The following is a 13,502-nucleotide window of genomic DNA, read 5'->3' as shown; positions in this document are numbered from 1 at the left end:
AGCCATTCTATTGCAAGATACAGATCAAAGGTTAAAAGGCAAATTATACTACATTGAGAGAATATAAAAATGTAGTAATTCTCTACTCTTTATATGGCAACTATGCAAGTGTAATAACACGATTTGCACCGGCCATAGGGAAAAAATAAAAACCCAACACAAACCCAAAAGACATCATGGAAAAACCACTGACTAAAAATGACTGAAAAGCCCCATTTCCCTTTTTCAGTCTAATCATTTGGCATCTCTGAATGTGGTACAGATTTCGACTTGAACCACCAAAGAACATCATGCTGTCTTATGTCAAATGCTCGACACTACCTCTCAGTAGGATGTTGGTGCAAGGCTAGCTAATTTTAAATCTGGTATGAATAATACAGTCAAACCTAGTTAGTATGCAAGAAAGTCGTTGCTAACGCAGGGTGAGAGGATGTGATGTCACAGCATGAGCCGTCCCTGGTTGTCCCATTGTCGGATAAACGTAGTGCATAGATCCAAGTTTCCACTCCAGGTCTCTGAACCCAAGAGCCACCAGGCCTTTCACTTCTGCTGGGTGGCCTGGAAGGCCTTCAGCTCCACCTGGTACCACTCGGGGGCTTCAGGCCCACTCTTCCCTGGGGGGCTGTGGTCATAGCCATAGGCAACAGTGAGCTCCTCGTCAGCCTCCACAGCGTGAAGAGTGCGGATGCACTTGATGGGTCCAAAACGGGGGTGGACAAACCTAAATATCAAGATGTACACAGTCATTCCAAGGCTAGAAGAGGGGGTTAGCAGCCAAGGTTAGTCACGGGTGGGTGCAAGAATCACTCTCATGCACTGCCTCTGGACATGACTGGTAGGGTCTCAAAATGTGTTTGACAGATTGGCAGCTGCATGAAGCATGTTAAGCCAGAAGGCCAGTTACTAAGGAGTTAACCTTGAATCATGGCAACCCTATGTACGTGAGAGCAAAAATTAGGGTTTTCAATCACTTTTTAGAAGTAATTACCATGGTCTTTCTTCCAAGATGAATCTGGGTGGATCTGAACCTTGCACCCTTCAGTGAGCTGCTGAGCACACCACACTGGACTCCAGAGGTCTTATTAGAGGGGCAGACTAGCCTAAGACCAGCCTAGACCTACTGAATAAGAATCTGTATTTTAAGAACATCCTCAGGTGTCCATATGTGCTGCTCTACCTTCCTTTCAGAGCTACTGGGTGGGTGCCCTGCTGCTCCTCAAAGGGGTGGTAGTTTGAATAAATGCAGAGGTGCCTCAGAAGAGAGGCCTGAAAGGGGAAGAAAAAATCAGCCATCAAAAACCCTCCAGAGCCCAGTTTGACTCTGACACATACGGGATCACCATTTCCTGTATAATATATCTGGCACTCTGTAGTTATAAACCCAAGAATTTTCATCAACAGCAAAAGTTTGTTCTTAATGAGAAATCAGATCCTGCATAGCATTTCACCTCATCTGACCAATCCCTGTAACATCCAATTGCCTAGCTCTACATTAGGGGAAAAGCATTTGGGGTTGTAAGAGATTTGTGTGTTTTCAAAAGAAAAAAATCACTATTATGCCCTTGACATATTGTTGTTAATTACTGCTGAGTTGGAACCAATTAATAGGTGAACCTCCAGCAGGTTTTCAGAGGCATGGAAGGAATGGCACAGGAGGAGATTGTCCATCTTTCTCCTGTGGTACAACTGGTGGATTCGAACCATGATCCTTTAGGTAAGCAGGACAACTCCTTACCACTAAGTCACTCACTAATTCACAATTTATTATTACACTTTATAAGGAGGAAGTATATATAGAGGAAATAGTATTTTCTAGAATAAGAGTAGATTAAGCTTTCTTTCAAAGAGGAAACTCTTGACAGACATTTCTTCCAACTGTTTCTTTAACATGAAGGGAGCAGTAGCTCATTATGGTAACAACTCCTCTCAAATCAGGGGGGCTTACTAAGACCATGTCCATCATTTGAATAAAAAATTCTATAGAAGAATTCTGATCAAAAGGAGGTAAATGTAGAATAGAATTTTAAATTATCATGGATTCCAGACTTTCTGGAGCCATAGAGGCCGGCTGAATCCTTGAAATTAATGATAATCTTTAAAGTTTATTTATTTTTAATGTTTAAATCAACATCTCCTAAAGCCTTTTCTTATTTTGAAAAATTATGATCTGAGTGAAAACTTAAATTTTTGATTGACAATTCATACACTTTTTGTCTTATAATATTAATTTCAATAGCCACAATGTACTCATACTTTTCCTACTTCCTTCCTGTAATTCTGATTTCCATTAATCTTTCTATATCTTTCTGTCTTCTTTGTTTTCTAATATTGTTCTAATCATTCCCATATTGTATTATTTCCTTTCCCTTTATCCAACTTATTTACTAATATTTTTACTCCCTTTCCCCTCCCTTCCTGTCCCTAGTAACAATTTAACAATGATTTTATGTCTGTGTAAACCTTTTCTTAGCTTATTTTAACAGTGGTTGTATACAGTGTCTTTTTGTGCATCATTTCTTTCTCTCAACATGTCTTCTTGATTCATCCATGTTATGCAGTATTTCTTGTAGTCTTTAATATTTTGTACTGTTGCATAATATTCCATTTGTGTGAATATACTTTAATTTCTTTAGCCATTCATCTACCGACGGATACTTGGGTTGTTTTCATCTTTTTGCTACTGTAAATAATGATGCAGTGAGCATGGGTGTGCACATGTCTGCTTATGTCACAGCTCTTATTTCTCTGGGATATATATCTAGTACTTCTTTGGCTCTGGTTGTTGGTGCATATATCTGGGTGATATTAGTGTTCACTGGACTTCCTTGTAAGCATATGGATATAATCCTATCACTCACAATGTTGTACTTCAAGATGGACCTAGAAATTCCTTTTTTGACTATGAAAGCAATTTTTTGCAATCACTTGTTATGCATCAGAAAGTTGGACAATGACTAGGGAGGATAGAAGGAGAATTGACGCCTTTGAGCTGTGGTGCTAGAGAAGAGTATTGAATATACCATGGACTGCCAAGAAAACAAACAGATTCATCGTAGAGAGGATTAAACCAGGCTGCTCCTTGGAGGCAAGGATTCTGGGGCTTCGTTTGACAAACTTTGGACATGTTGTAAGGAGAGACAGGTCTTTAGAGAGGGACATCATGCTGGGTAGAGTGGAGGGACAGCGCAGGAGGGGAAGACCCTCTATGAGGTGGATTGATTCAGTGACTGGGGTACTCGGGATGGGTTTGTCAGAGGCAATGAGATTGGCACAGGATAGAGCACGGTTTAGGGCTGTTGTACATAGGGTCGCTATGAGTCGCAAACGACTCGACGGCACATAACAACAACAACAACAACAACAACAACAACAACATATATCTAGTAGGGAGATTGCTGGAGCAAATCCTATTTCTATTCCCAACTTTCTAAGGAAGTGCCAAGTCACCTTAAATAGTGTTGCATCATTCTAAATTTCCACTAACACTGTATGAGAATTCCAATCTATCCACAATCTGTTTAGCATTTGTTGTTTATAGTCTTACCAGACTTTGTTATTGTTGCTGGGGTGAGATGACACCTCACTGTTGTTTTGCTTTTCATCTCTCAATAGATAATAATCTTGAGCATCTGAAGTCTTCTTAAAATATTGATATGAAATCTTAAAATATCACTAGAACAGTATCAGTAGAGAAAGAGGAGACACAGAGAGGATACAAGAGTTCAAGAGATAGATAGCAAAGATTTATTTAGAATCCTGTCTATTGGCTCTGCCACGTGGCCACTGCATTGGGGTGTGTGTGTAGAGTCCTTGCTTGAGAGCTTGTAATAAAATCCCTCATGTTCTTGCATAAAAAAAAAGAATCCTGTCTATCAGTAATAACAAGCATTAAGATACAAGTGGATACACAGGTAGAAAGGCAAGGCAAACAGAGAGGGATGGGTAAATAGCCTACACTCCTGACCATACCTAGGTTCGTCGGGTGACAGCTCTACTTGCATAATATGTGCCTATGCTGGAAATATATCCATGTATATAGCTGGTACAGCCAACAGGTGACAAAGTTATATAAACATCTTAATTATAATCAAACACCCTGCGGGAATGAGTTATTAGTCATATCGTCTCCAAACAATACCCTTGGGTATTGTTTACAAAAACAATACTCATAGTCTATAAAAACCAAGTTCTACATTCTACTTGGATCAGAAAGTTAAGACAGTGAACAAGGACAAGAGAAGAATAATGAATGTCTTTGCGTTAGGGCATTAGAGAAGAATACTAAATCTTCTTTGAACCAAAAGAACAAACCAAGAACAAACAAGTCTGTCTTGGGGAAGTGCGACCAGGTTCCTCCTTAGAGACAAGGACAGGGAAACTTAGTCTCATGTACTTTGGGCGTGTTGTCAGGAGGAGTCAGTCCTTGGAAAAGGACATTATACTAGAGGGTCAGAGAAAAGAGAAGAAGACATAAAAAGTGTAGGGTCAGAAAAAGAGAAGACGACAGTCAACAAGATGGACTGACACTGTGAGAGTAACAATGGGCTGGAACAAATCAGATATTCTGAGGATGGTTCAGGATGGGGCAAGATTCAGTTCTACTGTTCATCACATTTTTATGATTCATAGTTGACTCAATGGCACCTAACAACATCCTACTTGGTGACGTGGATCTTAAAAGCGTTCAGGCTGCTGTCTAAGGCACAAATATTAATCTCTTCCTATATGGAACAAATGAGAGCAAAGAAAATAAAAGGCACATAAAAACAATTAGTCCAAAGCACTAATGAACCACATGAATTTCACCGTCCACTACCCTGAAAACAGAAAAACTGGGTTGTCTCCAGCTGTCACTACTGCCCTTTCCAAAAGGGTTCACAGCAAAAGGTCCTGGACGGAATGGGAGGAATATATGGAGCAAAACTCAGAATCTTTAAAGAGACCAAGCTTGTTGGTCTAATAGAAACAGGAAGATTGCCCAAGACTGTGGCCCTTAGTAACTCTTTGAGCCTGAAACTAAACTCAACCCAATGACTTAACATTTAGCCAAGAATATGCAACTCACACCCTTTGAGTCACATCCAGCTCACAGCTACCTTCTGTTGGGTTTCCAAGGCTATAAATTGTAATAAGAGAAAACTGTCCATTTTTCTTTCTTAGCGTCACAACTGGCTTCTAACTGCTGGATTACCAGCACAATTAGCTTTAGACTGCACTATGAGAGCTCCCGAGGTACTCCTAGAGCAATCAGTCATACAAGACTGAAGGGCTGTGCTCGCTGTGGCAGCACGTATACTAAAACTGGAACAATACAGAGAAGATTAGCATCACTCCTGAGCAAGGACGACATGCAAATTCATGAAGTGTCCCATATTTTTTAATAATTTCTAGAAAAATCGATAAAGAAAATGAAGTTGAAAAATTAAAAAAAAAATAAAGACCAAAGGGCTGTACTTGCCTAGAGGAGGAAGTTCAGAAAGAAATGGAGAGGAGAAATGGATGGAAACAAGAATCACAGCCTGGAAGTGAGAAGGGAGCTGTCACAATGTGGGGACTGTAGTTAAAATCATAAACTCTGTATGAATGAGTGAATGGAAAACCATTTGCTCTGTAAACTTTCACTCAAAGAACGATGTTATTGTTGTTATGTGCCGTCGAGTCACTTGCAACTCATAGCGACCCTATGTACAATAGCCCTAAACTCCGCTCTGTCCTGTGCCAATTGCACTGTCTCTGACACACCCATCCTGATTATCTCAGTCACTGAATCAATCCACCTCATAGAGGGCCTTCTCCTGTGCTGTCCCTCCACCAAAACCCCTCAAATAATAGTTTAGCTTAACTAGTAAAACACAACAACAACAACAACATGAAATAAAAAAGATCTGCCTTCAACACTACGCTCTTGTAAGAACTACCAGTTTCAAATTAACAGAAGCATCTAGAAATAGCAACCATGGGGGAGGGAAGTTAGTTCACATTAGTGGGGGAAGAACAGCTCTGAAAAAGAAGGTGAGAAATGGTTGCAAAACTCAAATGTAATCTCATTGTACTGTACTTGTTCAAAGTGTTGAATGAATGTATGTTTTGCTGTGCATATTTTGAACAACAAAGAAATATCCAAAAGACTGTATCCATCTGCCAATGACTCCCTGCAGGCAAATAAATAAGTAATAACTCTCAGCTCACCTTCAGCTGCTGAAATGGATCTAGGTAAGGCATGCCCAGTGAGAAATTAAGGTGCTGGGGTTTTTTGTTTTAGTATTTTTTTGTTTGTTTGTTTAAAAAATGCATCTAGTCAAGGCAATCATATTCATTTACAGTCATATTTTGAATCAGGGACAGTTTTGATCCTGACGGAGATGTTTCTAGGCTAAATTGGATAAGCACATGGGGATGGGAGAAAGTAAATGATTTCCTATCTCAGTGATGGAGAGAAATGAATCTGTGGTTTAGGGGCATATTTTGCGTGAAAACTCTACCTCACACAAAGGTCTTAATGTCTCTTCTACTTGAGCATCATGTTTCATGGAAGGCACAACCTGAGTTCATAAGATTTGAGTGTGAATTTTGGCTCCACTCAGTATTATTTTATCTCCTTGGAAAGGTCACACTATCTCTAACCTAATATCTTGGAATCTCATTTTATTCATCTACAAAATCCCAATAGTACTCACGTTCATTGCCATCTAGTCAGAACTGACTCATAGCTAGCCCTCCATTGGGTTTCTGAAGCTGTAAATTAAACAGAAGGAGACTTCCCATATTTTCTATTTTGGAATTGCTGGTAGACTGTAATTGCCAGAGGCACTGCCTGCCTGTGGGTTAGGAATGCAATTCCCTTTGGCTACAAGCCATGGCGATCACGCAGTACTGGTAAAACTTATTCCACAGAGTCTTTCTAATGAGAAAATGAGATCATATTTAAAAAGCACTACACAAGATTGTATATGTTTGGCATAAGCACAATCAGGTGTTCTAAGAGTCCCATTCTTTTCAAGGTTAGCCACAGCTTATTGTGATCCACACAAATACCTTTGCATAGTCAATGAAATACAGTGGTGCATTTGACATTGGTAAAAATGTCCTTAGTGCTATGGCTTCTTCTAAACCCAGCTTATATTTCTGGTAGTTATCTATGTACTGTTCCAGTCACTTTTGGATAATCTTCAGCAGGATTTTGCTTGTGTGTGATATGAGTTATATTGTTCTATAATTTCCACATCTTGTTGGATCTTTTTTTTTTTAATGTGAAAAAAATATGGATCTCTTCCAGTCAGTTGGCCAGGTTATTATCTCCCAGATTTCTTGGCACAACCTGATGAGCACTTCCAGGATTGCATCTGCTTGTTAAAATATGTCAATTGGTATTCCATCAATTCCTGGGGTGTTGTTTTTGCCAAATCCTTCAGAGCAGCTTGACCCTTAACATAGTTGTTTCATAAAATTATTCTTAGCCAGCCAATTCTTTTTTGTATAGTGACACTGTGTACTCCTATCTTTTTTGATGTTTCCTGCGTCATTCAATATTCTGCCCATAGCATTCTTAAGTATTGCAACTCAAAGCTTGAATTTGTTCTTCAGTTCCTTCAGCTGAAGACATACCAAGGGAGTTTGACACTTAATTTTCCTATTCTAGCTCTTTACACATTTCATTATAATACTTTGTTTTGTCTTCCCAAGCTGCACTTATACATCTTCTGTTTGGCTCTTTAACTTCTTGATTTCTTCCCTTTGCTTTGGCTTCTCAGTGCTCTAGTGCAATATACAGGCTCTCTTCCAACATCCATCTCTCTTTTCTTCCTCCTTTGTCTTTGTAATGATCTTCTGCATTCTTCATAGATAATATACTTGATATCTTCCCACAGCCTTCGCTTATTAGTGTTCAAGGCCTCAAATCTATTCCTGAGTTGGTTTTTGGATTAAGGTGGAATAGACTTATCCCAAATTTTGGTTCTTGTGGATTTCATTTCATTTTCTTTAGCTTCAGTTTGAACTGACAAATGGGTAGTTGATGGTCTGTTCCACAATCAGCACCTGGCCAAGTTTTCATAAGCTCCAATGATTCTTTCCACAAATGTAGTTAATTTGATTCCTATGCAGATCATCAGGTGAAGTCCATGTAGACAGTCTCTGTGTTTCTTATAAAAGGTATTTGCAGTGAATAAATAATTGACGGTACAAAATTCTGTTATTTTATCTCCAGCCGTATTTCTGTCACCAAACCCATGTTTCTGTCACCAAAACGATATAAAGGCATTATTCTCCGTAGATCACAACATATTGTGGCTAACCTTGAGAAGAATGGGAATCCAAGAACACTTGATTGTGCTCAGGGGAAACCTATACTCGAACCAGGAGGCAGTCATCAGAATGGGCAAGGAAATATTGCATGGTTCAAAATCAGAAAAAGACTTTGTCAGAGATGTGTTCCATCTCCATAAATTTCAGTCTGTATGCTGCATAAATTACTCCAGAGATTGGACTTTATGAGTAGGAATGTGGCATCAGAATTGGAGGAAGATGCCCCAACAACCTGCATTATGCAGATAACACAACCTTACTTGCTGAAACTGGGCTGCAGACGGCCAAGGACTGTAGATTGCAATATGGATTGAAGCTCAACATCAAAAAAAGGAAGATTTTCACCACTGGGCCAATTGACAGCATCATGATAGATGAAGAAGAGATTGAGATTGTTAATAATTTCAGCTTGCCTGGTTCCACAATCAACACTCTTGGTACAAACAGTCAAGGAACCAAAAGATGAACTGAATTAAGAAAATTGACTGTCAGGGACCCTTCCAGAGTGCTGAAGAGCAATGATGTCAGTCTAGAGACTAAGGTGCACCCGAGCCAGGCCATGGTCTTTGCAATTACTTGCTATGGATCAGAGATCTGGACAGTGACGAAGAATGATAGAAGAAAAATTGATGCCTGTGAATTCTGGTGCTGGAGAAGCGTATTGAACATACCATGGACTGCTAAGAGAACTAACAGGTCTGTCCTGGAAGGGGTGAAACCAAGCTAATCCTTGGAGGCAAGGATTTTGAGACTTCATCTCACATACTGTGGGCATATTGCCAGAAAAGACTAGTCTTTGGAGAAGGATATTATGCTTGGAAGGGCCAAGGAACAGCAAAGGAGAGAAAGACCCTGGATGGGATGGAGTGACACAGTAACTGGGGTAATGAGGGTAGCTGTGTCAGAGACAATGAGACTGGCTCAGGATAGAGGAGGGTTCAGTTGTAACTCCAGTGTGTGTTACTAACTGACAAGAGCACAATGAGACTGGCTCAGGATAGAGCAGGGTTCAGAGCTATTGTGCATAGGGTCACTATGAGTCATTGTCTATTGAACTAACAACAAAACTACACAAGATTTGTTTGCTTGTGGGAGCAGTGGTGATTCACTGGCAGAATTCTTGCCTTCTGTGCGGGAGACAGGATTTGATTCTCAGCCAATGCACCTATCTGCCAATAGAGTCTTGTGTGCTGCTATGGTGCTGAATAGGTTTCCATGGAGCTTCCACATCAACACAGATTAGAAAGACTTAGTGATCTACTTCCAAAATCAGCCATTAAAACCTCTCTGGATCACAGTAGTTTGAGCTACATCTGATGTGGAGATGGCACTGCATTGGGGAGCATTTTGTGTTGTTGTTTCTGGGGTCACTATGAGTTGTTAACTGACTTTTACATTAGTTATTATTATAATAGGGAACACTGATAGCCTAATGGCAAGAAGCTGCATTGCAACCCCTCTAGCACACACTTTGAATCTCCATGGGAGAAGGATGTGCAGTCTCCTTCCATGCAATTAACTGCTTTTGAAAACCAGCTATGGATTGGTTCCAACTCCACAGGATACAACAAGAGCATTATTAAAATAGTCCTTCCATTACCCTGTAGATAAAATTTGCTCCCACTGGGCTGGCCAAAGAAACCCACTGAGACGAGGGACTTGATTTTGCACAAAAAGTATCTTCTCTGGCCTTCTGTACACTCTCCTTATTTGGTGAGGAGAGAGAGAGAGAGTAAAAAAAAAATCTTATCCTTGTAATGACATCGCAGAAGAAATCTGTTTTAAAAAGAGTAGTCCAAGCAGCATTTGCCATCCTCAGTTATTACGACTTCGAAGGGCAGTGAAGCTGTGTGCAGACTGGCATTCTACTGCGCCCTAATTCATACTGGCGACAAAAGCCTTGCAGTTAATAACAGTGTCGGTTTCATTTCTCATGACACATGTCCTTTGCCATTTCTTCCCCCCCCCCATTTCTAAGTGCCCTTTAAAACAGAAGTTGTAACTCCAGTGTGTGTTACTAACTGACAAGAGCAAGCCACTGCCAGAACAATTTTAAATCTAACTTTGGGATGTAAGAAGGGTCATTCTTGAGGAATCTGCAAGTTCTGGTAGTTATTCTGCACATTAAATTCCCATGATCTGATCTTCCTTATGCTCTAAATCTGAGCGGACCCAAGTTGTACCTGTGTAGAAAGATGGCCTCCAGTGGAGACTCCCAGGAGAAAGGGCATTCCTGGGGCAAAAGAAAACCCACCATCTGTACCACTGAAGGAATAGTCAAAGAAAGCAGACATGCTTGGCTTTGGGAACAGAACATTCAGGGAGCTTACGGACACTATGAAAACATTTTCAGGGCTTCCGTGGAGGACAGACCCATAGAGTACAAAGGAAAAGGAATAACTGGGGCCAAGGCTTGGCCATTATGGGGGAAATCTCTCAAGGCTTAGTAGAAAGAACTTTCCAACCATCACAGCCCAAAGCTAATTTCAAGTAGCAGACTCTGGCTCTGTGCTGAAACCACCCTGCCGTGCTATGATAATTAATGAGACACTGTCCTTGCCCTCATGAAGTTTAGAGGCTGTTGGAAAAACTGAAACTGAGAAGAAAAAGCACAACGTAGGGCATCACTCTCTCACTCACTGCCCTCGAGTTCATAACTGGTCCTCTAGCAGGTTTCCAAGGCTGCAAACTGCACAGGAGGAGATTGCTCATCTCTCTCCTGCAGAGCTGCTGGTAGACTGGAACCACCAGAGAGGTGCCACGTTTGGGTTAGCAGTGTAATGCCGAATGGACTGTGCCACCAAGCTCCCTAATGGTAACAGGCAGGTGATAGTTACTGCCGTGCATCAGTATCATGTTGGAATATTCAGATCTACTGGTGTGTGTTTTGTTTTTTTTATTTAAATTTGGCTACTTCTACATCTAGGACAATGCCTGCAACATGGTCAGCCCTCAGGAAATAACTGTTGAACAAATAACTGCTACAAATAAAAGCACAATTATAATTCAGAGGTGGGAAGGATAGTATACTAATGAGAGGCAGTAATTTTGAATGAAAATGTGATTCTATCTGTTCCAAAAGGTTGGCAATAACTGTTGCTGGGGTTTTTTGGTTGGGAGTAGTCTGGAGGGGGAAGGCTAATGGTTACACTGTACATAGTGCATCTTGTTATAAATGAGAATGTGACCAGGAATTGCCAACTGAAATCCCTAAGTGGTACAAAGAGTTAACATGCTTGGCTGCTAAATGCCTTTATGCCTAAGTTCTCCATTGATGGTTCAAGCAGAGATTCAATGAGCAGCTGAAAGTGGAGAGTCAAACCCTGAGGGTTGGTAAGATTAATTAACTTTAAAAATAACAGCTTTATTGACACATAATTGACATATTACTAAATCCATCAATGCAAGTACATGAGTTAGTAGTGGATGTTAGTATATTCAGAGTTATGAACCATACTACTATCTAATTTTAGAACACTTTCATCACCTATGAAAGAAATCCCTACTCTTAGCAGTCACTTGTCATTCTCCAAGTCCCAGAGCATCTGGGAACCACTAATATTCTTGCCTATTCTGGATGTTTCACATAAATCATACACTAAATGGCTCTTTATCATTGGTTTCTTTCACCTAGTTTTTAAAATAATTATTCTACGTTTTAAAATGCACTAGTAGCTCATTCCTTCTATTGTTAAATACTAGGGACTGACTGTTCAATTTCATAAGGAGCACCGAAGGCACAGTAATTAGTTGCTAATCTACAGGTTGGTGGTTCAGACCCACCAGATGCTCTGTGAGAGACACAGCCTTGGAAACAGCCTTGGAAACCCATAGGGTCACTTCTACTCTGTCCTGTAGGGTCACTGTGCGTCTGAATTGACTTGATGGCAATGGCCTTGGTTTTGGTTTTTATTTGATTTTTATAAGTCTCCTTTTATACTGAGACTTCTACGTCCTAAGCTTAGAATTCTATTCTTCTGTTTTTCATAACATAAAAGGTTTCCCTCATCTTCTCCACTGGGCACAGCAAGTTTATTATGTATATTACTATTTTAAATAACATCTCTCATTTTTTTTCCAAATGAGAAAATGGAAAGATAAGAAAAGCAGCAACAAAATGGCAACCTGTAAGCACAGTATTTCCACAACATTTTAACTCTCCTGTACGCTTTTCTATCTCTTAGTTTGACAAGGCCAGATTTAGATACCCAGGTTCAAGGCATCATCATAGGGCCTCTGGGTACCAATGCCCTTGGTTATTTTAATGGAACTGCCTCCATTGATACCTTCAATTCAAGGCCATTCTTATCTGAGGTGGAATAAATACCTTTCAGATGCCCTCTTCAGATCCAAAGGAGCCCTGATGGCACAGCTGTAGTTAGCTGGGAGGAGCCATAGGTGGCTCTAAAAAGAAAGATAGGCAATCTCCTCCCATGTGATTCACAGTCCCTGAAAACCCCCTGAAAAGGCAGCTATAAGTTGGTTCCAACTTGATGGCAAATCATTTGAGATTTTTCTTGGAGTCTTCAGACCCCCTGGAACCTGAACCAGAGACCCACCCCAGTATTGGTGTCATACTTACATATCATAGATGCAGTTTGGAGTAAAGGAGTGATTTGCCTTGTGTCCCAAGGAGGCACAGTACTTGGATACGAGGTTGTAGGGCTCAGGCACATCAATGACCGTCTCTTCATCGAGGGAGAGGGTGTTCCCATTAAGGGCCCAGTCCCTGCTATCAACCTACCAGACAATACAAATCAAGCATTAGAGAGCATCTTCCTTCCAGGAGCTCAAAGGACATCAAGAATATGAACTCATTTATCCTTTAACAATATGACTTGATGGCTAATGATGTGAAAAGGGTCCCGGGCATCTTTTGACATACTGAAGGTGCCAACAGCATATTTGGGCAACCTCTGGCAGGTTAGTTTAGTATACACTGATTTTTCCCCCCTTACCTTATATATACGTAAAAGATTTAAAGATCCTTACAAAGACGCATACAAACAATAAGATAATTTTAATTAAAATAAGTAAGAAGAATGAGACAAAAGGCAAACAAAACAAGAGCATACTCCAGGGAGTCACAATCAAACTGCCCCACAGAAACCATTCACCTCCAGCTCAAGGAGACCCCATATCTGATTAGGACTGTGCTCCATAGGGTTCTCAATGACTGATTTGTAAAAAAATTTATA

The 13,502-nt window shown here is 40.4% G+C and overlaps 1 protein-coding gene across 1 annotated transcript in view; it reads right to left on the bottom strand.

The window, feature by feature from the left end:
• Window positions 1-540: 540 nt before the first annotated feature.
• The window catches only part of SETD7 (SET domain containing (lysine methyltransferase) 7), a 61,444-nt gene continuing 48,482 nt past the window's right edge, over window positions 541-13,502 (bottom strand). Inside the window, exons 7-8 of the mRNA XM_006887026.1 lie at window positions 12,887-13,044; window positions 541-721 (exon numbers count right to left, since the gene is read on the bottom strand). Of these exons, the coding sequence (XP_006887088.1) occupies window positions 541-721; window positions 12,887-13,044 (339 nt within the window). The remainder of the gene's footprint in view (window positions 722-12,886; window positions 13,045-13,502) is intronic.

The sequence above is a fragment of the Elephantulus edwardii genome, unplaced genomic scaffold (assembly GCF_000299155.1).
Source record: "Elephantulus edwardii isolate Elephantulus edwardi_28Jun2011 unplaced genomic scaffold, EleEdw1.0 scaffold00053, whole genome shotgun sequence".
Lineage (NCBI taxonomy): Eukaryota > Metazoa > Chordata > Mammalia > Macroscelidea > Macroscelididae > Elephantulus > Elephantulus edwardii.
Note: the sequence above shows the minus strand (reverse complement) of the source record. Positions and strands in the feature narration are given on the sequence as shown.